The 27,929-nt window shown below is 42.7% G+C and overlaps 1 protein-coding gene across 1 annotated transcript in view; it reads right to left on the reverse strand.

The window, feature by feature from the left end:
* Positions 1-25,325, reverse strand: part of IPMK (inositol polyphosphate multikinase) — an 80,571-nt gene extending 55,246 nt beyond the window's left edge. Inside the window, exons 1-2 of the mRNA XM_065407803.1 lie at positions 25,258-25,325; positions 14,970-15,055 (exon numbers count right to left, since the gene is read on the reverse strand). Of these exons, the coding sequence (XP_065263875.1) occupies positions 14,970-15,055; positions 25,258-25,279 (108 nt within the window). The 5' untranslated portion in view covers positions 25,280-25,325. The remainder of the gene's footprint in view (positions 1-14,969; positions 15,056-25,257) is intronic.
* Between the last annotated feature and the right edge of the window lie 2,604 nt (positions 25,326-27,929).

Here is a 27,929-nt window from a genome sequence, read left to right on the forward strand (position 1 = left end):
TGTGCAGAACCTGGCTAAGACGATTGTGATGAGGACATGGACACAGACGTTCCTGAAAGCACGGGATATGGGAATTGGGACATCATGGTGGCAGTGGGGCTGGTTGATACAGTGGAACGCCAATTCTGGGCCTGGCAAACAAGCACAGACTGGTGGGACCGCATAGTGTTGCGGGTATGTGACGATTCCCAGTGGCTGCAAAACTTTCGCATGTGTAAGGCCACTTTCCTGGAACTCTGAGTTGCTTTCCCCTGCCCTGAAGCGCAGGAATACCAAGATGAGAGCTGCCCTGACAGTTGAGAAGCGAGTAGCGATAGCCCTGTGGAAACTTGCAATGCCTGACTGCTACCGGTCAGTCGGGAATCAATTTGGCGTGACTCAAGTACCCAATGCAATCACTGATGTTCTGCTATCAAGGATAGTGACTCTGGGAAATGTGCATGTCATAGTGGATGGCTTTGCTGCAATGGGTTTTCCTAACTGTGGTGGGGCAATAGATGGAATGCATATCCCTATCTTGGCACTGGACCACCTTGCCAACCAGTACATAAACCACAAGGGGTACTTCTCAATGGTGCTGCAAGCACTGGTGGATCACAAGGGACGTTTCACTGACATCAACGTGGGATGACCGGGAAAGGTGCATGACGCTTGCATCTTTAGAAACTCAGGGCTGTTTGAGCAGCTGCAAGAAGGGACTTATTTCCCAGACCAGGAAATTACCATTAGGGATGTTGAAATGCCAATAGTTATCCTTGGAGACCCAGCCTACCCCTTGCTCCCATGGCTCATGAAGCCTTACACAGGCAGCCTGGACAGTAGTAAGGAGCAGTTCAACTATAGGCTGAGCAATTGCAGAATGGTGGTAGAATGTGCCTTTGGACGTTTAAAAGCTCGCTGGCGCTGTTTGCTGACTAGGTTAGACCTCAGCACAACCAATATTCCCATTGTTATTACTGCTTGCTGTGTGTTCCATAATATCTGTGAGAGTAAGGGGGAGACGTTTATGGCAGGGTGGGAGGTTGAGGCAAATCACCTGGCTGCCAATTTTGAACAGCCAGACACTAGGGTGATTAGAAGAGCACAGGTAGGCACGCTAGGCATCAGAGAGACTTTGAAAACCAGTTTCACGACTGGCCAGGCTATGGTGTGACAGTTGTGTGTGTTTCTCCTTGATGCAAACCCACCTCCTTTGTTGATTTTAATTCCCTGTAAGCCAACCACCCTCCCCCCTTCGATCACAGCTGGCAAAGGAAATAAAGTCACTATTGTTTCGAAACCATGCATTCTTTCTTTATTAATTTTAAAAACTGATAACTGATAAGGTAGCCCAGGTGGGGTAGGGTGGGGGTGGGGGAGGAGGGAAGGACAAGGTCACATTGCTTATTGTAGCCACACTACAAATCAAAAAACTGTTTGAATGACAGCCTTCTGTTGCTTGGGCCATCCTCTGGAGTGGAGTGGCTGGGTGCCTGGAGCCTCCCCCCGCGTTCTTGGGCATCTGGGTGAGGAGGATATGGAACTTGGGGAGGAGGGCAGGCAGTTGTACAGTGGATGCAGCGGCGGTCTGTGCTCTTGTTGGCTTTCCTGCAGCTCCACCAGACGCCCGAGCATGTCCGTTTGCTCCCCCATTAGCCTCAGCATTGCCTGCCTCTTCTCATCGTGTTCACTTAATGCTTTCCTGGACTCTGCCACTGAATGCCTCCATACATTCAGCTGTGCCCTAACAGTGCGGGAGGACTGCATGAGCTCAGAAAACATGTAACTGCGAGTGTGTTTTTTTCGCCTTCTAATCTGTGATAACCTCAGGGATGGAGATTGTAGGGGGAGCATAGAAACATTTGCACCTGCAGGGGGATAAAAAGGGAGAGTACAATTTAAGATGATCCTTTCGTTCTCAGAAACATGAGACTCTTACACAGTGAATCAAGCAATTCACAGCAGACAGCACATGTGCTTTAGGTGCAAGGTCGCATTTTGCCTTTTATATTGAGCGCCTGCCGGTATGGTGACATCACACACGGTTGGGCAACAGAATTCGGTTTCCAGGCAGCCATGGTAAGCGGGTTTGGCTTCTAACGCCTTCATAACATGTGGGAATGTTTTCAAACTGCAGCTCCCTCCTTTCCCATATCAAGCAATGCTGGTTGGGTTTGCCATTTAAAAGGAGGGGCTGCGGTTTTCGGGTGGATGTGCAGCACACACCTCCCCCCACCCCTCCGCGTGGCTATTCTCAGGGATGATCCCTTTTAGCCAAGCGCAAACAGCCCAGCATGAACGGGGTCCTTTTACTGTTTCCTTACAAAAAATTCCCTATTTCAACCAGGTGACCATGAATGATATTACTCTCCTGAGGCTAACACAGAAAAAGATATAGACCGAATGTTGCTTGAATGCGACCAAAACCCAGGACCATTCGCTGCCATGCTTTGTGCTGCAATGATTTCAGACTACTTGCTATTGGCTTGGCGTGGTAAAGTGTCCTACCATGGAGGATGAAATAAGGCAGCCTTCCCCAGAAACGTTGTGCAAAGGCTTTCAGAGTACCTCCAGCAGAGCTTCATGGAGATGTCCCTGGAGGATTCCCGCTCCAACCCAGACACGTTAACAGACTTTTCCAGTAGCTGTACTGGCCGCGAATGCATCCCAAGTCTTCAGGGCAAATCAAACATTAAACACTATTTCTTTTAAACCCTGTACTGTAGTTACAAACGTGCACTCACCAGAGGGACCTTCTCTGCCTTCAGGGTCGGGGATCCTGCCTTGGGAGGGTATTGGCTCCAGAGTGATGAAAAAGTCCTGGGTGCCGGGGAGAACGGATTCACCACTTGCCTGCTGCACATTCTCCTCCTCCTCATCCACAAAATCCTCCTCCGTGTTGCGTGAGACTCCCCCCTTGCAGGTGTCCACGGACAGTGGTTGGGTAGTGGTAGGGTCCCCCCCTAGAATGCCATGCAACTGATCACAGAAGTGGCATGTCTGGGGCTCTGACCCGGAGCGACCGTTTGCCTCCTTTGTCTTTTGGTAGGCTTGCCTGAGCTCCTTGACTTTCACGCAGCACTGCTGTGTCCCCCTGTTGTAGCCTCTGTCCATCATGCCCTGTGCGATTTTGGCATATATATTAGCATTTCTTCTTTTTGATTAGAGTTCTGCCTGCACAGATTCTTCTCCCCATACAGCAATCAGATCCAGTGTCTCCCGATCGCTCCATGCTGGAGCTCATTTGCAATTCTGGGGGGACTGCATGGTCAGCTGTGCTGATGAGCTTGCCATACTGACCAAACAGGAAATGAAATTCAAAAGTTCCTGCGTACCTGGCTAGTGCATCCGAGTTGAAAGTGCTGACCAGAGCGGTCATATTGGAGCACTCTGGGATAGCTCCCAGAGGCCAATAAAGTCAATTTGCGTCCGCACTACCCCAAATTCGACCCAGGAAGGTCGATTTTAGCGCTACTCCCTCGCTGGGGAGGAGTACAGAAGTCGATTTTAAGAGCCCTTTATGTCGACGGAACAGGGTTGCTTGTGTAGATACATTCATTATAAAAATCGACCTAATGCGGCTACATTCAACCTAACCCTAAGGTTGCATGATAAACTATAAATCTTATTTCCTAGTGCACAAGTGCTTGACTTGGCAGCCTAACTAATGTTTTTAAATGGGATAGCATGTAAGCACTGTCTTAGTTTATGAGTTTTAATTTTAAAGAAAAATGTAAAAGCCAACTTCTAGTATGAGAAACAAATAGCTTCCTCCCAGCCACATCATCAATCAACAGGGTTTGAAGCATAAACCTGCAGTACTGACTGCTACTATTTGAGCTACAAGATTAACATTAGCTGGCAGCAGGAGAAAGCGGTTTTCCCAGAAACAAAAGAAAAAAATATCACAAGTGGGAAAGACAGAAAAGCTGCCATATTAGAGTTATAATCACACACCCCAAAAAAAACTAATCTCCCTCTTGTCTTGCAATTTCTCTGTAGTTTCCCACTGGCTCCAACTACACGTTTCCATTAGGCTGCAATGCGCAAGTGAGTTGTCACAATCTGTTGCAGTGTAAGAAATTCTCAAAAAGGAAAACCCCACTAAGGACATGTTTTCTCTTCTCCCTGCTCATGATTTGGAAGTCTGCTGAAATGAGTTGCAACCAATGAACTGCAAGAGAATCCTCAGCTTTTTAACTAAGTAGAGCCATTAGAAATAAAGTGGTACCACTTTCTGGATAGTTCTGCACCCATATGCAGTAAGATATGGGCCACTTCTGTATGCAGCCTCCAGAGTATGTGTCTGAAAATGGGGACAAGAGCCTGAGGGAAAATAATTTATTTGAAAGAGGAAGAGGTTCTCTGCAGTTTTTACAGCAGATACTAGCCACATATTAACAGCACACGACAAAGTTAACACTACTATTTTAAAATTGGTATACGCATTCTTTAAAGCTATCAATTTAAGCAATGTCTATGTGACAGGTTGGATCACAGAAACCCCCTTGGGAGCTGCCACCCGATATGCAAAAGACTACCTCTGCTCCTATTTTCCCTGCCAGCTCAGGACTCCAGCACCCTGTCTTGCTGAGCCAGACACTCCCGTCTGCTCCAACGAAGACCCAGGGTCTGAATCACTTGTCCCAAAGCTGCAAGTTTACCTGAAAACAGCTCACAGAGGTGTGCTTGTCTTTAGCACTCAGATGCCCAACTCCCAATGGGGTCTAAACCCAAATAAATCCGTTTTACCCTGCATAAAGTTTATGCAGGGCAAACTCATAAATTGTTCGCCCTCTATAACACTGATAGAGAGATATGCACAGTTGTTTGCTCCCCCAGGTATTAATACATACTCTGAGTAAATTACTAAATAAAAAGTGATTTTATTAAATACAGACAGTAGGATTTAAGTGGTTCCAAGTAGTAACAGACAGAACAAAGTAAGTCACCAAGCAAAATAAAATAAAATGCGCAAATCTATGCCTAATCAAACTGAATACAGATAATCTCACCCTCAGAGATGCTTCGGTAAGTTTTTTCTCAGACTGGACACCTTCCAGGCCTGGGCACAATTCTTTCCCCTGGTACAGCTCTTGTTCCAGCTCAGGTGGTAGCTAGGGGATTCTTCATGATGGCTCCTCTCTCTCTCTGTTCTCTTCCACCCCTTTATATATCTTTTGCATAAGGCGGGAACCCTTTGTCCCTCTGGGTTTCCACCCCCCTCACTGGAAAAGCACCAGGTTAAAGATGGATTCCAGTTCAGGTGACATGATCACATGTCACTGCAAGACTTCATTGCCCACTTGCCAGCACACACACATACAGGAAGATTAACAGGCAAACACAACCATCTGCAGACAATGGTTCTGGTTAATGGGAGTCATCAAGATTTCAAACCATCATTAATGGCCCACACTTTACATAATTACAATAGGCCCTCAGAGTTACATTTTGTATTTCTAGTTTTAGATACAAGAGTGGTACATTTATACAAATCAGATGATCATACTCAGTAGATTATAAGCTTTGTAATGATACCTTACAAGAGACCTTTTGCATGAAGCATATCCCAGTTACGTTATAGTCACTTATTACCATATTTTCTCTAAAACTATCCCAGTTACATTATATTGGCTTATTATCAAGTTTTTATAAAACCATATAGACTGCACAACGTCACAGTCTAGTAAGCCATTAACTAAAATTACTGATAATCTGTTAGTAAATTGCCTTTTATAGGGGACAGTTTCAGTATTTGTCTTGCAGTTTCCTGTTACAGTTTATTTTTTCCCCTCCCTAGTAACAGAGATAATCACTATTTGTAGATTGACACACGTTCTTGTAGAGAGTGAAGTAAAATATGATTTACCCAATGAAATAATCTCATAGAAGACAAATAATCAAGCAAGCCAAGTTTTACTTTGTTAACTAGAGGATTGTTGGACTGATAAGGTCTCTCTTGCTGGCCAAATTTAGGTCTTCCAGGAAAACAATCAAAGAAAAAAAATCAACCTAGTTATCCATGTTTAGGCAGAAGTTGAATAAAGATGACTAAAGAGGTCTTACATTTTCACGGATTCCTGAAAATTATCTTGGCACTTTGGATTTATCATCTGCTTCTGAAGAGATTCAACTGTGGTTTCCTCTTCTGGGCCATTATTGCTATTAAATTTGTTGTTTGGTGCAGGTTCCACTTTAATTGATCCAATATTGTCCCACTAAGCAAGTCTGCCTTGCTGTTTACTGTAAGACTCCTATTTTGTGATTACTCTGTATCAGTGGCACTTGGCTCTTTGCTCAATGGAGATTAGCCATTACCACCCAGGGGCAGGGAGCTTCTGCTGTCCTACTGAAACAGACAACAGTTGCAGGGATTTCCTTACACCCCCCCCTGAATTTCCCCAACATCCCCCCTCCCAGTTTTGTGAACTAATTACATGCAGTGTTGCCAATTTAGTGATTGTTTGTATTAATGTCTCAATTTCATTTTAAATTTCCACACTTTAAAAGAATATACAGTATATGATAAAATACGTGTATCTGAAAAAGTATAATAGATTTGAAAAATATGAACATAGACTAGCTTCCTTATACAGCTGTTGCTTTTTATGACAATGTCAGTGCATTAATTTCGGTGATGTTGGCCAACCTAATAATTTCAAATTATGATTTATAAGCAAAGTCTAAATGAGCTCTCCCTGACAGCTAGTGATGAGCTAGGGGAAAAGGCTTCAGGACCCGATTGTATTTACATTCACACCTAATCTACCTAGATATCCAGCAAATAGAGCTGTGTTGCCCAAGTGATAGATTTTGGCTGGGGTTGGGTTACAAATCACTTGAATGTGGGGGGTAATGAAATGTTGTTATTCTTATTGTATGAGTAAAGGGTAGAAGAACTGTACTTAGCCTGTGCTGATTAAGGGCATGGAGAGAGGGTGGGGACAGGTGTTTTGCTTGATGGTCTGCCTAAGTCACAAGTACTATTTGACCTGCCCCTCTCCACTGTTTAAAGACAGAGCTGATTAGGCTCCATAGATAGTCTTTTGTTTTGTTTAAGTAACCACTACAGCTGAAACACTGATAATCAGGTCTAAGTGCTTAGACCTGCTGTGGGACAGTGTTTCTGTGGAAGAGACAGCCCAGTCTGCACTAGCAGCGAGGTTCCCCCACTGAGAGCTCAGCTGAAATCACTGAGAGCTGGGTGGAACCTCAAGAGACCAACTCGTAAAGGTCACAGTGGCAGGTGGCAGCAGAAGGTGACGGCACAGGGCCATTGGCAACAGAGCGATGGAGTGAACTGTGTGACAACGAACAACAGTGGCCAGAACAAACAGTGAGCAGCTGGAGGAACGAGCAAGATGCCTTCTTGCCCCCCACCTAGGAGGTGAACTCATGTGAAAGAGCCTCTAAACTCTGAGTCTCCACTGACCAATGACAACATTGGGGAGTGGGGTGCGGTAGAGGGAAAAGTGAGGGGCACGTTAAATAAACATTTGTTTGTTGGACTACATTTTAGTGACTTTGCTCCTGAATGCTAGATTTGTTACTGGGAACGGAAACTTATATAAATACGTTTCCTAGTAGGCCAAGATTTTTAAAATGCATTATTTGCCAAGGTTAACTCACATCGTTGCTATCTTGAGAGGTCATTATGTTGGGGAGTTTCTGTACTAAACATTTTTATTATTATAATTAATTTTTACATTAGAATGGCCATACTGGGTCAGACCAATGGTCTATATAGCCCAGTATCCTGTCTTCCAATAGTGGTCAAGGCCAGGTGCTTCAGAGGGAATGAACAGAACAGGTAATCATCAAGTGATCCATCCCGTTGCCCATTCCCAGCTTCTGACAAACAGGCTAGGGACACTCAGAGCATGGTGTTGCATCCCTCCCCATCCTGGCTAATAGCCACTAATGGACCTATTCTCCAGGAATTTATCTAGTTTTTTTTTTAATCCTGTTATAGTTTTGGTCTTCACAGCATCCCCTGGCAAAGAGTTCCACGGGTTGACTTTATGTTGTGTGAAGAAGTACTTCCTTTTTTTTTTTTTTTTTTTTCCCCTTTTTAAACCTGTTGCCTATTAATTTCATTAGGTGACTGCTAGTTCTTGTGTTTTGTGAACGATTAAATAACATTTCCTTATTAAATTTCTTCACACCAGTCAAGATTTTATAGACCTCTATCATATCCCCTCTTAGTCTCTTTTCTAAGCTGAAAATTTCCAGTCATTTTAATCTCTCCTCTTGCTTCATACCCCTAATAATTTTAGTTGCCCATCTCTGTACCTTTTCCAATTCCAATATATCTTTTTTGGGATGGGGTGACCAGATCTGCACACAGTATTCAAGGTGTGCACGTACCATGGATTTATAGAGACAATATGATATCTTCTGTCTTATTATCTATTCCTTTCTTAATGATTCTCAACATTCTGTTTGCTTTTTTGACTGCCGCTGCACATTAAGTGGATATTTTCAGAGAACCATCCACGACTCCAACATCTCTTTCTTGAGCATTAACAGCTAATTTAGACCCCATCATTTTGTATGTATAGTTGAGATTATGTTTTCCAATGTGCATTACTTTGCATTTATCAACATTGAATTTCATCTGCCATTTTGTTGCCCAGTCACCCAGTTTTGTGACATCCCTTTGTAACTCTTCGCAGTCTGCTTTGGACTTAACTATCTTGAATAGTTTTGTATCATCTGCAAATTTTGCCACCTCACTGTTTACCCATTTTTCCAGATCATTTATGAATATGTTGAACAGTAATGGTCCCAGTACCGACCGCTCAGGGATACCACTATTTATCTCTCTCCATTCTGAAAACTGATAATTTATTCCTACCCTTTGTTTCCCCATCTTTTAACCAGTTACTGATTGATGAGAGAACTTTCCCTCTTATCCCATGATGGCTTACTTTTCAAAAAAGTCAATTTAAATTAAATATTTTTTAAAAAAAATTATATTTGTTTTAGAAATCTAGAACTGTTATGTGTTTTGGTGTAATTTGCATTATCCTTATGTTAAATGTGCATTATCCTAACAAAACATTTAATTTATTCATCTCTCTTTTATACGTTGCAGGTCAAAGTGAAAGAGAAAACACAATGCAACAATTTTTCCACTCAAAGACCTCAAAAACCAAGGTGAAGAACACATCAAGAACATGTCATTTGAAAGTTCAAGTGGTGTATCTACATCCAACCATCCCAAAGCACAAATACAGCTACCTACTGAAGAAACAGTGTCTCCAAAACCTAAAGGCAGTTCCCAATGTTTGTCAAAGTGTTCCCATTTACTGAAGTTACAAAAGCTGGCTACTGGTGCACCTCTTGCAAAAAAGCTTACGAAGAAGGAAAGATTTCCAATGCTATAATTAGTAAAAGTGGAGGAGCTTGGTTTGTCAGACCAATCAGCAAAGCCAATGTTGACAAACTATGTGAAAAGGCTGCAAAACATCATGCCTCTGGAGTGCATCAACATGCAGAAAACCTTATAAGCCCACTTTCACAGCCAATTTTAGAAGTACTTAATGAGGCTGTTAAGAATGCTGGAGACACAACACAGTTCATGCGAACAAACATGGCTGTGGCATCATACTTTCTATTTAAGCAAGAGATACCACACACTACAAACTGGAGGCCAATATTAAGTGCATTTTCACTTATTCATCCTGAAGTTGAACACTGTTTCCGAACAAGACTGGCAAATGCTCACTATCTTTCTGCAAGAAACTCAACTGACTGGCTAGAAGCATGTGATGCAACAGTGAAAGACTCAAAAGTTGAAAAAAAGTGAAGAACTCTCTCACCAGATTCAAAAAATTTGCATACATGGCTGATGAATGTACCAGTGCAAATGGGCATCAAGTCATTATGTACGTTATCTTTATGTCAGTGGCAGGCCAGTAGATGCATTTCTAGATGTTCAAGTTATAGAAGACACATCGGCTGCATCTGTGACAACCCACATCTTAGAAGAGTTAAATGCTTGTCAATTGGACCCCAGATGGCTGCTTGTGCGTTTGATGGAGCTGCAAACTTTTCTGGAAGACATGGTGGAGTACAAGCTTTGCTCGGAGAAAAGTGTAACTCTAATCTCTCCTATACACACACTGCAGAGGCCATCTCCAGACTCTTCAAAAGACATTAAAAAAAGCTATAAATTTAATGTCTTCATTATATTCTTTTTTCAGCAAGAGTCCAAAAAGACTGAATATCTTGGAAAATATAGAAGATATACTGGGACTGAAGTTCAAATTAGTCCAACCTGGGAAAACCCGCTGGCTCTCTCATAAGCGATCCTTGGCTGTTGTCTTAAAATTACTCCAGCCATTATTACTGGCTTTGGAAAGCATCTACCAAGATGGGATGGATCTAAGTAGTGAGGCTGGTGGATTACTTTTGCTACTACGTTCAGAGAAGACTATTGCCATTCTCTCTCTTGTAAGTCTACTGTTGAAACCACTTGGGTCATTAAACAATGCCATCCAGGCATCTGCTACAACAGTAGTAGATCTTTGTCCAGCAATAGAAGCTACATTTGAATCAATCAGAGAACTATCCATTTAAAAAGTACTGGAAGAAGCAAAGACTTCAGTCCAGAAGTTGACTAAAAGATTCAATATAAATGCCTTCATAAGTGAAGAGGACAAGAAGTGTTTGTTAAGACAACTGAAAAAGTACACAGACTTGATTCTTAAAAATCTACAACAGCAACTTCTAGATTCTACTCAACCTCTACGTAGCTTTTACAGATCCCTGTCCTATAAAACACCGACAGGTGAGTGGAGTGAGGCACTACCAGCAATGGGGCTGCCATGTGCTCAGGATAGAATAGAGAATTTGAACACAGAGTGGAATATCATAGGATGAATGAATGAATGAAGATTTGACTTCAACTTCTTTTTTTTAATCATCACTAGTGGCTCAACCCGATCTTTGTGCTATGTTTCCTGGGATGAAAGTAGTAGGAATTCAACTCTTGCTACTCCAAATCACAACAGCTACAGTTGAGCGTTCTTTTTCATCATTGAATAGAATTTTGTGTTCCGAAAGAAGTCACCTTCTGCCTGATAATGTGAATGAACTATTGAGCATATCAATTGAAGGAATGGACACAAGAGAAGCCATCAAAGATGAACGCATTGCATTCAAGAAGTTCATTAACAGAGTTGTGCAAAATTATAACAAGAAACCAAGAAGGATGTAGATGTAGTGCTTCATAGAAGGCTTGAGTAGCCAACTTTAATTTGTGATGATTTTAAAACATGAGTTAAATCTAATAAAATGGTCATGAAACATTTTTCAGTTTTTACTATGGTGCCATACAGCCCACCTGACGGTCGCACCCCTCATCAGCCATGACCCCGCCCCCTGTAAATTCGAACACCACCACCCCCATTTCAATTCCTGGGGAAAACACTGAACAGCTGCTATATTATCGGTCATTTTCAGACAACTGCCAACAGAAATGAAGTCCTTCGATTTCAGGAAAGCCAGACAATTTGATTTGGAGAAACAGGGAACAGAACACACCAGGTGGTATATTAATGGACAAATTAAGATGAAGGTGGCATTCAAGTCACTGTATCTGGACATGCCTCCCCTACTTCCTCCCTCTCCATTATCTGTTCTTGCTCTATTCTTGCTCTCTCTTATAGTGACTCTGCCCACACAAACAAAAGAATGTATTCTATCTAGAACACCATCCACTCTCTACTTTTAGCTTGAGTAGTTGGAGACTAGTAACACATGCTTTTCCTTTTCAATTAGTGCTTCTTCCAGGGTTTCTCCCAAATAGCTTGCTCCCCCAAATCTTGGTCAATACCAGGATTTGTTAAGCAGGTGAATCCTCTTCCTGGGGTTCTTAATTAAAACCACACTAGTAGCCATGGAATGCCCTGAAAGAACAACTCCATCCATGGTGGCATCACAAAGAAGTGATGCTACTCAGGATCTCTTTTTGTCCTTAGTTTTGTCCTCAAGCTTCTTTCATGTGGGTTTATGAAAATAGACAGACAAACAAATCCTGCATGATGGAAATTAATACTTTAAAGTTTTTCCTCAGATATCTGAATGTTTCCATCCCCTGGATTTTCAAGGAAGAATTGAGGGTTTGGGTGGTGATGGCACATCTCATATCAGGGTCTAGGAACTTGCCCAGCAGAGATTATCCTTTGGTATTTTATCATTCTTCAAGACACCTGGATTCAGCCTCCTATTCTTGCTGGGGAATTACTACTTAGCCTGGATTACGTCCTTCATAGCCTTTGTGAAACTTGAGGGAAATATTTACATTTAGGTTTAGATGGCTCCTGCTGAGCCTCTTGTAACTCAAGAGGAGTTGTGATTTTGTTTAACATAGTCTCATAATGTCAATTATCAAGTTACACTAATATGTAAATATTGTTTTCACTTGCAGTGTGTTGTTTATTGCAGTCAATTTTGTATCAACACACACAATCCCAAAACAGAAAATATTCTGGAGACCTCACTAGTTTAGAAAAATCTTTAACTTTAAAGTCCAAAACATAGAAAGAGTTAAATGCCACAAGCCAGCTGATTGCCCCGGGCAGGAGGGAAGGGGGAGGAGCGAGGACTTGGCGCGCCTCCCTCCTGCCAGCAGCAATCAGCTGGCTTGCAGCATTTAGAAGGGGGGGGGAAAGAGAGGAGGAGAAGCCAGGATGCAGCGTGGGAAGTAAAGGGGGAGGAGGTGGGGTAGGGAGAAGAGGCGGATCAAGGGTGGGGGCTTGGGGGAAGGGATGGGGTGGGCAGGGTGACGGTTGAGCCCCCTGCCACTGGTGCTTGCAGAGTAGGGGAAGCTTCCCTGGAACCTAACCCCCCCCCCCCCCATTTACATTAATTCGTATGGGGAAATTGGATTAGCTTAACATCGTTTCACTTAAAGTCGCATTTTTCAGGAACATAACTACAACATTAAGTGAGGAGTTACTGTACAACTGTGCGTGTACTTGGGGGAATGCCCACCAGACAGTAGGCAATCAGCCTGAATGGGCCATTTAAGAAGGACAATAGAATTTGAAGATACTAAATCGCCCACCTTCCTGAGAAGATTCCTGGGTTGTTGCTTTGACACTGCAGGGTCATGTGAGGATGTCAGCTGGTATGGAGTACCACCTTGGACACTGCTGGTATTTTCCCACTGGAAACAAAGGATTCCCGCCTTACGTAAATCCTACTTAAGGCTAGGAAGTGAGTCAATCAAGGCTCTTCTCTATTGCCTCCCTGCCCAAGAAGGAAGACTGCTGAAAGCACCTGAAGAAACAAAGGAACTAAGCTGGGGAAAAGCAAGGGCTGAGTCCAGGCTGAGACAGGGGTCTAGCCTGTGAAGAGAAATAACTGAAACTCTAAGCTGCAGAAACTCTGTAACCTGCCTAAAACAACATTTAGGGTGAGAAATTACTATTTGTAACGTGTTTCTTTAGTAAATTAAGCTTAGGTTGCGTGTTTTGTTTTATTTGCTCAGTAATCTGCTTTGTTCTGTTTGCTATCCCTTATAATCACTTAAAATTTATCTTTTGTAGTCAATAAACTTATTTTTTATTTCAAAACGCAGTTTTATTTCAAAACCCATATCTTGGGGGCAAAAAGCTGTGCATATATCCCTCCACATTCAGGGAGGGGGCAATTTTTATGAGCTTATGCTGTACAGCTCTCTCTATACAGCGCAAGACAATATAATTTTGGGTTTACGCTCCAGAGGGTGTGTGCTCAGGAGAGCTGGGCATTCCCCTAGCTCAGCCCTCCCACAGAGAGCTAATCGCAGACTCTGTGTGATTCCGCAGCTGGGTGTGTTGCTACCTCTGTGTGTGCTGGACAGGGGCTCGAGAGCCTGACATAGCAGCACGGGGGGAGAGGGGGGGCGCGAAATCCAGGTGGTGGGACAGGTGGGCTCAGTGGGACCCCAGCACATCAGGTGGTACCCCAGAAAGGGGGGTCCAACCTGTCACACTAGGAATAAATGGTTTATTTCAACATGGAAAAGGTTAATAGCAAGGTGTGCACTACAGGGTTTCTTGAACCTTCTCCTGAAATTTATGGTATTGGCCACTTTGAAAAACAGGATACTGGACTAGATGGACTACTGGTTTGATCCCATATGAAGATTTCCATGTTCTCTTGTCCAATTTGCTCCAACCTATGCATGTTGGAGCAACTAACTGAGGTAGAGAGAAGAAGGTAAAAAGGAAGTCCTCCAGGGAAAGCCCTAGACATAGCAAAACCTTGGCCAGGAGACTTAAACATCGGCCTATGTTTGTTACACTTATCTGAGGTGCCAATAAAGCAAACCCAAGAAAGCAATAAATTTGGACTGTATATAAATTTCATCATAGTCCATTCAGAATAGACTGGGAATTTCACCCAGTTAGAAGGGAAGTTTTGTTTGTTTGTTTGTTAATACAGTGGAGAATGGAATTATTCTCTCAACAATGAACCAAAACTGGAGGGATGGGCCATATACACTACATTTCTAAACATAGGATTTTGAGACATTATATAGAAACTGGGATGGAATAAGAAGCTGAAGTACACATAGTGGTTTTGCAATGAGAGAAAATAAGTGTTTGTGGTGGTAGGTTTTTTTGTTTGTTTGTTTTTCAAGTGTTATATGTGGAATGGTTGCCCATGGAACAGGTACATGATCCCAAAGCCCTATCTGGACAGTGCATCTGGGACTCAAAGAGCAGAAACTCTACTAACAGCAAGATCCAGGCAACACACAAATGTCCTGACAACTCTGCCAATGCAACATCACTCAAACCTGCAACACTGGGAAAGCAGGATTTGAATCTAAGTCTCTACATTGTACATGGATGGTGCATTACTTACCACTTTAACCTGGACACTGCACTGTAACTTTTTCAGGCAGTGATCGGTAGGGAACGTTAAGTGAATCAGACAACATTCCCCCTTCAAGAAGACAGGCCACTTCCTTACTGAAGAACTCTTACCTTGTTGTAGAACTCTTGTTCTCTGGGACCCCGAGGCGGTGGCTGCAATTGCTTCAAGACTGTGCCATCTGGATGCTGCAGTATACCTAGAAAAACAAACAGTTCATTTATAGTTTAATTCTAAAGAATGCAATCATTTAAAGCTAGTAAATATTAAACAAGAGGTAGCCCAACTGCTCAGTGTAAACTACTCCTACTGTTCTTTACAAAGAACAGCGGAAACTAGCAAACATAGCCCCAAACATCAAGCCCTTAGCAGGGATTAGGGAAAAGGAGAGGAGAAGAGTTCTTGTAGAAAGTATGTTAAGTTACAAAATTATTTTTATAGGAAAAAAACTGAAATCTTAACTCTACACAAGTAGGGATGGAAGACCTTTCTGCCTCTTTCCTTCCACAACTCCCAGTGCAAGTGATTTTATAGTACTGTGCTGGAAGGAAAGACGCAGAAAGGTCTGGTCAGAAGAAAGGTCCAGTGAGAAGAAGCTTGAGAAAAAGGGTCTGGAAGACGAGGGAAAAGTTGAGGTTGTACTGCACTAAATTGCACTAGTGCTGATGTGCTGAGGGTAGTAATGTCTTATTTTTTTTCCATTTCCTTTCTTATGAAGTTTTGTTAGGTATATTGTGTGTGTAGAAACTTTAACTAATACACTATGTAGTGTTCGGGCATTAATCATAAAAAAATGATTCTTTACAAAGTGACTATTTTAATAGTATGCCAGGAGTACTGGTCCTTTTGTAGACAAAATATTTCTGAAACCAAATAGTTTTATTGTTCCTGTCACTTTTACAGGAATCTACTGATCCCATAGCTGTTCTGCACAGGAAAATCGGAAGACAATGATTATTGTGCGACCATGTGGAATGCGACCAGATTGGGCCCTTTATGGCAGTACAAGAAGTATTTGCTCACTGTAATGAGAGTTTCAAGAACATGTTTGTTCCACTATCTATCAAGTTTTCACTAAAGGCATTCTAGCTTGTACAATATATTTTGCCATACCCTGATACTTGTAAGCATATCAGCTAAACAGCTTTAAAAAAAACCAAAGCAGAAATTACATTCAATTATGGGACATTTTGATAACCATATAGGACTAATAAGAATGAATTGTTATATATTTGCTAATCAAAATAGTTTTCAAATTTATAAATGGATTTTTGTTTTATGACAAATAAGACATCAACATTTTGTACTAATTATTGTTATGCAACTGGCAGCCACGCTAAAAGATACAAATCCTGCAATAGGCATAATGTTGAAAACAGACAATCTGATAAGTTCTATATTAACCCTCTCACCTTTACTAATCAAAAGAAATCGAACTTCATTTTTTCCATTATCTGAATAGGTCTTTAACAAGTTAACAGTTCTCAAATTTCTGACCCTATGATTTCTGAGCTAAATCCCAAACACCTACTTTGTCACGAACACAAGAAAACAAGAGCACACTTTAGATCAAAGAGATTTGTTACAGCAATACATATTGATGCATCATGCTGGAATGACATATTCACAAATATAATTGTTTATCCCAGCTCCCTCTAAAACTTTATAAATCAAATATTTTCCTCTCAAAAGCCTTAAATTTTTCCGTAATTTCTACCTATTTTTAGCAATTTAGGGGGTTTTTTGGTTATATTTTGCCAAGGAGCATTACAGGACTGTGGCTTGACAAGTTAGTTAAAATACTGGTGTAAAAAAAAAAAAAAAAAAAAAAAAAAAAAAAAAACCCTACATCAGCAGTGTACGTCTCTCTCTTGAATTTTGTGTTCCAAACAAATTCCAAAACCTGCTAAAGGATAACAGTACCCTACCCACAGGACAAGAAGTCGAGGACCTGGTGAATCATTACCATTTTATACGGGCCTCAGCCATTTTCATGCTACTCCAAAAAATGGCTCCTTCCTTCCCATTGCCCATACAGATCTCCTTGGTTTTCTGACACCCTCTGTTGGATGGAGAGAGATGAGCAGAAACTTAAGTGCAGAGGGCAGAAAACAAAGGCTGATTCAGACAGAGTGAAACAAAAATTCCTCAAAGCCTATGCTGAGCCTGTATTACAGGCCAAGAGAACCTTCCTATCAGCCTCCATTGAGGTTGCCAAATCCCACCCCAAGAAGCTATCCAAAGTGATAAATCATTTAATTCTGTGGGCTGGTCTATACTAACACTCTAAGTCACGCTAGTAACTGAAGTTGACATAACTTAAGTTGACTTACAGCGGTGTCTACACCGCACTGTTGACAGGAGACGCTCTCCCATCGACATAGCTTCCACCTCTCAGGAAGGTGGAGTACAGACGTCAATGGGAGAGCACTCTGCCACTGACTTAGCGTGTCTTCACCAGACCTGCTAAATCGACATTGCTGCATTGATCGCAATGGTGCCGATTTAGCTGGTAGTGTAGACATGGCCTGAGTGTCTACAACTGCATCAAAGAGCTATCATCCTATTTTACTGAAAAGATCATGCACATTCAGGATGCCTTCTCAAACAACATGGATCCACTATGCCTGCATCCCCCAACCAACAGCCCACTTGCATTCCCTGAGTTCAATGTATTCACTCATCAAGTGGTTCCAGACACCTTAAAGAAGACCCAACCCAAGACATAAATCCAACCCAGGCCTTTCTTGGCTTATGAAAGAGAGAAATAAATAACAAGCACTACTCCTGACCAAAATAGCCTGTGCCCCATTCAAAAAAGGAAGCTTCCCTTTTTCTTTCAAACATGTAATTGTCCAACGAACAATAAAGAAACCCACCCTAGATACTTCAGTCCTAGCCAACTATCACCCACTGTCAAACCTGTCATTCCTGAGCAAGCTAACCAAAGGCCAACTACAAGCCAACATTCTAGACCCAGCACAACTGGGTTGTAAGTCAGGACACAAAACTACGGGCTTCTCCCATCGGTGTAGTTAATCCACCTCAAAAGGAAGAAGCAGCTCTCCCATCGATATAGCATTGTCTACACGGCGGAATTAGGTCAGTAAAACTATGTTGCTCTAGGATGGTTAATTTTCATACCACTGAGGAATATTTATATACCAGTATAAGTTTGTAGTGTAGACTCGGCCTAAAACTGCTTTAGTGACACTGACGGATGTTCTCCTGCTGTCAATGGATAGAATACAGACATCCATTCTTATCCTCCTGACCTCTGAGCGGCATTTGACCCTGTTGATCATGAGATACTGTGGTCTCATCTGAGAGAGGAGGAAGGAGTCCAGTGTTAATGCAGTATACTGGTTTGAGAGACAAGGTGGATGAGGTAATATTGTTTAATGGTTTGAGTAACGCCTGGATGGATATACCCAAACAATAGTGATGGGAAATTCCATCTCCACCCCTCAATTATGCAGTTCCACAAGGATCCTTTTCAACATCTACATGCAACCACAAACTAGGCAAGCTGGTCAGATAACGTGGACTCACATGCTAGTGATATGCAGATGACACACAGCTCTACCTATCCTTCACCACATATGACCATGCCACCACCACCAGGCCCGGGTGCCTGGATGAGATCAACTAGCTAAAGCTGAACCCAAGCAAAACAGAAGTGATTCTGGTGGGGAAGAGGAAAGTATTTTGAGGAGTTCACAGCCTGGGTGCAGTCTCCAGCGATTCAAGGTTCACATCCAAAATTGCTCAATTCCATCTAGGAGTACCCTTAGATTCATTACTGATGCCCCGCTCTCACATCACAACAGCCACGAGTAATACTTTCTACCATTTCAGGTTGGCTAGGAGTCTCCATCCCATCCTGGCAGACGAAGACCTGGCCTCACTTATTCACGCCTTAGTCATCACTCAGCTGGACTACAGCAATGCAATATAGCTGGGTATAAAACCTTCAGCACTTAGCAAACTCCAACTAGTACAAAACAATGCAGTGTCTCCCCTCAGCAACACAGGCTACATACCTGTCCTATGCTCTCTACACTACCTTCTCATAGAATTATGGATCAAGTTTAAGGTCTTGGTCCTTATCTTCAAAGCGCTCCATATCCTGGGCCCAGGATACCTAAAAGACTGTTTAAAGCTCCAGGAAAGAGACTGGCCAACAATTTTGCACCTCCTCTTCTTTCATATGGCTTAAAAACATAAATATCAAAGTTTAGGTTGGCAATCCAATTGATTGCCTCAGGTGATGTGGAGTAGATGGCAGAGATAGTACCAGGATAAGATCATGTGGGACACTGGTTCAAACGTGCCATAGTCTGACGTCCGTTTCCACAGTCACAAGTAGGATCATGGCTCAGTCTCCATGTACAGAGGAAGTAGACATCTGCCACATGATATACATATGCAGTTCAAAGTGGACCATATTTTCCATGGAGTGAAAAGCCACTGGTTTCCCCAGTTGGATCCTAGAGGAGATGTTTGTTCGGGAGATTGGTGTCCTTCCACCTTGCTCATCATTAATCTTTGACAGCAAAATGCTGAGTCTTCAAACTCTTGCACTCCAAGCCAAAAGTTGGAGTGCAAGAGCTTGAAGACTCAGCATTTTGCTGTCAAAGATTAATGATGAGCAAGGTGGAAGGACACCAATCTCCCGAACAAACATCTCATCTAGGATCCAACTGGGGAATCCAGTGGCTTGAATTGGGATTGAACTGGAAATCTCAGTATGTTATTTAAGTCTTCATATAGTGGAAGATCCTTGTTCCCTCAATCATGATGGGACTCCAGAAGGATTCCCATGTTGTGACAAATTTGGGTTGGGTTGATGTGTACCAGTACAGGAAGCCATGGTTATGGAATTGATTATACTGTGTCCATAGTGATCCACATGGTGATGTTGAGTGTTGACAAGTGATGTGAGAGAGCCATCAATCCGGACAGACGAGCAGTATTCTGCAGTAGAGCAGACAAGGGCTAGTGAAGAGGCCCATAGAGTTTTTGCATCCACTTCCCCGATCATTCCTGAGTTTCTAAATGAGATTTACATGCACCTTTACTTTGTCGTGGGTATTTTTCAGGTACTGGTGGTATGTGATAATTCAGTCAAATGTCACTCCAAGATAATTCAGGGTGGGATCATGTCTTATCTGCTGGCCACAGAAGTCCACATGCAATTTCATCCTAGCCTCTTGACTGTTTAGATTAAACACTGACACGACACTCTTAATGGGTTTTGGTTTTAGCTGCCAATATAAGAAATATTCTTCAATGCTTTTAAGGTCCTTGGTTAGGACTTGTTCTACAATAGGTAAATCCTGTGCCTGTGTAGTCAGAGCAAAGACAGATTTCCATTATGATGTTTGGGGAAGGTCACTGGTATACATATTAAACGAGATCGGTGCTAGGACTGAATCCTGTGATAGGCAATTGTTGAGAGTGCATACCCTGCTGACCTAGTCACCAAGGAAAATGAAAAACCTGCGATTGGTCAGAACGTCTCGGAAGAAGTTTATCATTGTATTGCATGGGATAATTTTGCTGGCTTTCAGAAGACTTTTCACCCATATGGTGTCACAGGCAACAGATCAGTCTAAGAAAGCTGCCCGAATCTTTGAGTTTTCGCTGGACTCTCACCTCAGTGTGTGTTGTTTAAGACTCATACTTGGTCGGTTCAGCTGTGGCCTGGTCAGAAACCTACTTGTTCATTAAATAACATTGCTTCTACGAGCAGCATTCACTCCTTTAGCGCAATGGAACTCTTGAACAACAAAAGTAAATCTCATCAGCGTAAGAGACAACCTTCTCGAGGGGTGGACCAAGACTGTGGCATGAACTCCCCCAGGAACTAAGAACTATCATAAACCTCACCACTTTCCATTCTAAGGTCAAGGTGCATTTCTTTGACCTCGCTTCTCTAACATGAACATAGCAAGAGGTATATTTAACAAAACAGCTAGCAAAACATAACATCCACTCACTTCTCCCTCTGAGGAGAGGATGAGCGAAAGAACACCACACTCAGATACAATGGTGAACAGCATGGTGTAAAAACCTATATAGAATAGAATAGCATATAAACAAGAACAAAGCTACTCTCCTTTTTATAGGGTTACTGATAATATGTTATTTTTCAAAGCTAGTCAATTCCTGCTAAGAGTTAAGCCAGACAAAAATAATTCTATTTTCAGTTAGTGGAGAGTACGTTCAGGTTTCAGCAAGTTATGAACACACAAATGGAGGATAGGGGTTATGCTTGAAAACGTTTCCATGCTATTTAACTTAACTATAACAAGAGCCAACAAATGCCCATAACAAAAATTAATAGGCAATGTAGGTTTTAAAAGGCTTAGTCACTTTTTCCTGCATATGCGTTATTTTGCTAAGATCAGCCTTATGGCTTAGCTGATAGCAATGTTGCAAAGTAACAGTGTAAGAAATTAACTGAATCTCTCAGCTCAGTCGTCTTATATTTACTTAAATTAATTGTTTTGGCACATAGTCAAGAGATACGGGTTGGGCAGAAGATGGGGAAAAAAGGGAGAGATTCAAAGTGACTACAGCTCACCAAGAGCTTGCACTGCCTGCATTAAACTGTCCTCATCACAAGGACAGGGCAGGACAACATTGTGCCTTTAAGGAAATTTTTACCTCTCCACTACTAAATTTTTGTTAATAGAGAACAGAAACTGAAGAGTGTCATTCTGATCAAAAAGAAAAATTCCACTTTGGGCTGACAAGTTTCTTTCTAGGATTTATTCATTCCTAACTTTTCAGATAAATTCTTCTATACAAAACAGAAGAAAATATAGAGTGGCAGTTATCAGACATACCAATATGCTGTTGGTTTAAAAAAGTGTACCTAGAATAAGTTCTGACTCTGACGTTTAGCCTTTCAAATTTTATGAGACATGGTAAACAAACAAACAAAGCTGGGTGGCCCCTGACATCTCAGGGGATGGTAGAATTCTTATGGCTACTAAAATTGGTGATTTGAAGAGCAATCAGCCAGCCTATGGTGAGAAGCATCTAAGTTTGTAAGGGCACGGAAAGTGTTAAGATCAGCTTAGAATGTGTTTTGCTTTTATTTCATGTGACCAAATCTGACTTGTTATGCTTTGACTTATAATCACTTAAAATTTAGCTTTGTAGTTAATAAATATGTTTGTTTATTCTACCTGAAGCAATGCGTTTGGTTTGAAGCATGTCTGAGACTCCCCTTGGGATAACAAGCCTGGTACATATCAATTTCTTTGTTAAATTGACAAACTCATATAAGCTTGCACTGTCCAGCGGGCATAACTGGACACTGCAAGACGGAGGTTCCTAGGGTTGTGTCTGGGACCAGAGATGTTGGCTAGTGTCATTCGGTTGCACAATCCAAGGAGCAAATTACATGCCAGAGGCTGTGCGTGAATAGCCCAGGAATGGGGGTTCACACAGCAGAGGAGGGTAAAGTTGGCTCCCCGAGTCAAGGATTGAAATGACCTAGCAGATCACCAGCCCAGATAACACCAGAGGGGAACATCACAGTGGGTTTGGTTTGGTTTAGTTTAGTTTCATGCACAATAAAGATCTACATCTCAATGCATTTATAAACAATTAGTAAAGCAGGTTGGCAGTCAAACAGCTGACTTCCACCAATAGAAAACACAATGGAACTTTCTCTGTGTGTGTGCACCTTTACGCATGCTCAGATGACCAAAACAAGAAAGTTACTTTATTTGGTTATTGCACAAATATTCTCACTTTACATCCAATACATACCCTTGATGGGATTATAAATAAACCAATTTTTCACATAAATAGTCTGAACATTTATTTTAGAAGACACCCCCTTTTGCTTATTTCTTAAGTAGAAAAACAAAGACATGATCCTTTGAAAGAATCTCAAAAGTACTTTACAAATATGAGCCAAGAACATGGCCCACTATCACTTCTGGAAATAGGGTGACAAATTCTTTTCCCACTTTGAAACTTGTCAACAGATTAGTCCCATCAATCTGCCACGCATAAGGAAGACAAACAGATGTTTACAAACATTCTTCAAACTGCAATCTCCCTGGACTCCAACAAGGAAGCTTGAGGACTACATTTTCATCCTGACTGGTAGATCACTACCAGTTCCCTCTGATATCAAGTAATCACTCATCCCCTTACACTCAAACAAATGCCACATGTTTTTATTGCCAGATGTTACAGAAAACAATCATCATATGTGCTGGATCGTGGAACATACTTTTTCTTACCATATAAAACATTTTTAGTAGGGACAATTTTAGATATATTGACCTTGTGAGTCTAATGCTCACTGCATCCATGGAAAAGAAAGACTCACGCTGAGAAGCTGCAAAATTAATATATAAATTAAATTTTATATTTACAGTCATAATGCCATTACAGTTTGTTCATAACTTTGTGCCCACTACCAGATAAGACTTGCCAACCACTCCCATCTATCATACAGAAAGTGTTCAATAAAAAAAGATCACGCCCCTAATTTACCCTTTAAACATACACACACAAGTCAGAAAACAGTTATAAAATATTCTCTGTGTTCTTTACAAGGATGGACATTATTAATACTTGACACTAATAAAAGCTAGGTTCCTCAATACTTTTGTGGACTTGGGCTAAGTGTTTCCTCTGAAAGAGGAAGGACAGGTATTCAGAGCACAAGAAGAAATTATGAGTATTTTAAACTGGAGTATAACCATACCACATAATGTTGCAGTTGCTTATGCAATGTTATTTAGAAAGACCGTGGTCAAGATATTAGACATGGACTTTCTGTATTAGTGTGTCTAATGGGTAAGATTTGTGGTCCAGATGTATGTTTATTAATCAAACAAATTTGTGGGCTGCTTGTATATGTAGATATGAGGGGAAAAAACTTTTTAATAGTTATCAAATTTTTCTCTAGTAGCTACTGTTTTTATATGCTTGCATATTTTGGGGGAGGGACCCTGCAAAAACACACCAGCAAACTAAACCTTTCTATGATGGATAAGGTATTTAACTGTATTACAGAGAGGCTCAATGCAGAGAAACAGATTTTATTTAAATGAAACCTACTTTTAAGTGGACAGTCAAAACATCTTCAGTTGAACTAGCAATTTCCCTGAATAGATTAATATCTAGTTTATGAGACAGTTAACTGAAACTTTTTTTTTTTTTGGTTCAACTAATATCTTTTTCTAACCAGCAACCTAAAACTTCAGTGCTGTAGTACTACACATACTGTGGGAGGAAAGTATTCACCAAAAGTATCTCAGAAACCAGAAGGAGGAGGAGAATTAAAAAGAGGATATCAGAACATTAGGGATCCATTAAAATGCACATCCAGGCAAAAAAATGGGAATTTCCTCTCAGTTAATAGCTAAAAGAATTAATATCTGGAAGGCTCTGCAGTCACTTGTATTTCCATTTATATAATCATGTACAACTGACATTTCCCACAGACCCTTTTGTACCTACTGAGCTGGGTCTGTTAATATTACCTCAGTTGTATTGCCTAGCCCAGAACTTTTCCCAACATATCACCAAAAGGGTGACTTGTTTAAAGACACTTGTTTAAAGTAGGGTGATGAATGTGATTAAAGCCTTGGTTGTTGAGATTTGACTGTTTCCTCTTTTACTCAGAGTATGGGTGCTTCTCCTCCTCCCCCCACAGATTTTTCCAAATGACAAAGATACTTTTTACATGGTAACAAAACCTCTCTTTAGTCGTTCATAATGAATACCATCATTATATTCAGCTACACCTCACTCTGATGTTTTCCTTATAACTCTTACTCAGCTGTCCCAGTGAAACCTGCACTGGGAAACAATCTCCAACACTCAAGCCTCAAGCTCTAGAGAATCCCAATGCAATCACTCCTGTAATTTTGTACAACTTCTAGTTAAAAACAATCTCTACTGAGAAACTGACATTTGTTGGCCCCTTGGGTAGATTGGCCCCTTGGGTGGTAATGCAGGTTTCACCCCTTTCACACAACTTCTTCCTTAGTAGGAATCCCTATATATGGCTAGGAAACAGATCCATACCCCACATAGGGTTCACACAGCCCAACAAGCAAAAGGGGAACACAAAGACACCATACGGGGAGGCTCAAATCATAGCAAAGTAAAGATCAGCGCATCCACTCCCAAAGGAAATTAAAAGGAGGATTAAACGTAATGGGGCGAGGGAGGGACGGGCACCGGACCCAGGTTCAAAGCACACCAGGGGATGGCGCAGGAGAGGAAACCAGACCCCACCTTCCAAGGAGAAGAAGGAAGCCAGCCAGGGCCCGGTGTGTTCCCCTCACCCCAGGGTCAGCTCCCCGACTAGGTAGGGGCGGGCTCCACGCCCTGCTCGCTGCCCTCGGCCGCACTCACCCCCTTTATCCTTGCCGTACATGTGCCCGGCCACTTGGTGGGAGAGCGGGACGCAGCCGTTCAGCAGCCCCTGCCTGCCCCCGCCTACCGCGACTGAGGGGCTGGACGGTTCGAGCGCGGAGCCCCGCAGCGGCTCGGCCTCCTCCCCGTCCCCAGCGCGGCGCTGCCCGCTGTCCGGACGCCCCGGAGGCAGCGCTCGGCGCGGGGGCTCGGTTGCCATGTCCCGGGCTCCGGGTCTGCGCCCTGCGGGCTTCACCAGCTGCCGGCTGCCCAGGGAGGAGTGGGGCGGGCCCGCGACCCCATCGCCCCGCGCACCGCTCGGGAGCCCGGCTCCCTCCCTCCGCGCTCGGAGAGCGACTGGCGGCGGCAGCACCGCGATACTTCCCTGCTCCGGCCCGGCTCCTCCTCCTCCAGCGCCCCCGCGCGGGGCTGGCCCGGCCCCCTGCGTGCAAGCTCCGGGGCAGGGAGCGGCGGCCGGAGCCTGTAATTGCTTCGCGTTGCCTGTCCCAAGGCTGTAGGGGACCCACGCGTTGAACCCTACGGACAAAACGCAGCCTACTGCAGCCCGTCTCCAAGAGGGGCATTTTCTGCTGGTTCCTTCTCCTGGGAGGGGCAAGCTCCCTTGCGGCTCATAGGCTGGACGGACCCGGGTCCTGCAGTGGAGTTGCTCGCTCCGAGCCAGGTGTTACCCAGCACCCACCTTCTGCAAAAGCTGTGCGAGCTTTCCGGATTGCAGAGAAAACCTCCCCCGGCGCCAAGGCGAGGGCTGCAGGGGTGGCATCCTGGAAACACACCTGAACTGAGCTTTATGACCACGGGGCTTGTGCTCCCAAAGTTAAGCATAAGAACATACACATGGCCCTACTGGGTCAGACCAAAGGTCCATCTAGCCCAGTATCCTGTCTTCCGACAGTGGCCAATTCCAGGTGCCCCAGAGGGAATGAACAGAACAGGTAATCATCAAGTGATCCATCCCGTCGCTCATTCCCAACTTTTGGCAAACAGAGGCTAGGGACACCATTCCTGCCCATCCTGGCTAATAACCATTGATGGACCTATCCTCCATGAATTTATCTAGTTCTTTTTTGGACCCTATTATGGTCTTGGCCTTCACAACATTCTCTAGCAAGGAGTTCCACAGGTTGTGCATTGTGTGAAGAAATACTTCGTTTTATTTGTTTTAAACCTGCTGCTTATTAATTTCATTTGGTGACCCCCTAGTTCTTGTGTTATGAGAAGTAATAAACAACACTTCCTTATCTACTTTCTCTACACTGGTCATGATTTTGTAGACCTCAATCATATCTCCCCTTAGTCTTCTCTTTTCCAAGCTGAAAAGTCACAGTCTTATTAATCTCTCCTCATATGGAAGCCGTTCCATACCCCTAATCATTTTTGCTGCCCTTTTCTGAACTTTTTCCAATTCCAATATATCTTTTTTGAGATGGAGCGACCACATCTGCACACAGTATTCAAGATGTGGGTGTACCATGGATTTATATAGAGGCAACATGATATTTTCTGTCCTATTATCGATCCCTTTCTTAATTATTCCCAGCTTTCTGTTTGCTTTTTTGACTGCCGCTGCATATTGAATGGATGTTTTCAGAGAACTATCCACACTGACTCCAAGATCTCTTTCTTGAGTGGTAACAGCTAATTTAGACCCCATCATTTTATATGTACAGCTGGGATTATGCTTTCTAATTCAACATTAAATTTCATCTGCCTTTTTGTTGCCCAGTCACCCAGTTTTGAGAGATCCTTTTGTAGCTCTTCATGGTCTGCCTGGGTCTTAACTATCTTTAGTAATTTTGTAGCATCTGCAAATTTTGCCACCTCACTGTTTACCCCTTTTTCCAGATCATTTATGAATATATTGAATAGGACTGGTCCCAGAACAGACCCCTGGGGGACACCACTATTTACCTCTCTCCATTCTGAAAACTGACCATTTATACCTACCCTTTGTTTCCTATCTTTTAACCAGTTACCAATCCATGAGAGCACCTTCCCTCTTATCCCATGGCAGCTTACTTTGCGTAAGAGCCTTTGGTGAGGGACCTTGTCAAAGACTTTCTGAAAATCTAAGTACACTATATCGACTGGATCCCCTTGGTCCACACCCTTGTTGACACCCTCAAGCACCCACAGAGCGTTGGCAGGATTAGAGCTTAACGCTGTCACAAGAGCTTTCAGGCTTCCTCCAAACTAGGCAGTTTTAGGTGGGTGAGGGAGAAGACAGCACCGGTGCTACCATTGGCTTCCAAAGGAGCCCAATGGTAAACAAAGCTCTTGTGGACAGGGGGAAGATCTATTTCTAATATGAATTTAAGTAAACCTGCTCCTCTACAGATTGAATTGAGTGTTGTAAAACCAGACTCAGGCTGCCAGCTAAATTCAGTGGTAGCACAATGATGGGGTTTTTCTTCTCTCTAAAATTCCTTATGGTAGACAAAGTCTGCTATCTATTGTTTCTACATGTAGACTGACAAGGCCATGTCTTCAAGGGAAAGACTGCCACTACATCACTGTGATGCCTCAGTGTGTAGACCCTCACTTTCTTCTCTCCTCCCCCAGGGGAATTATCAGCTCTTCCTGTCATGCTGTAATTACTGCAGTTTCTTTTCCCCATTTCTCTCCTTTTGTAAGATTTATTCACTCCTGCAATT

This window comes from Emys orbicularis, chromosome 7 (genome assembly GCF_028017835.1).
Source record: "Emys orbicularis isolate rEmyOrb1 chromosome 7, rEmyOrb1.hap1, whole genome shotgun sequence".
NCBI lineage: Eukaryota > Metazoa > Chordata > Testudines > Emydidae > Emys > Emys orbicularis.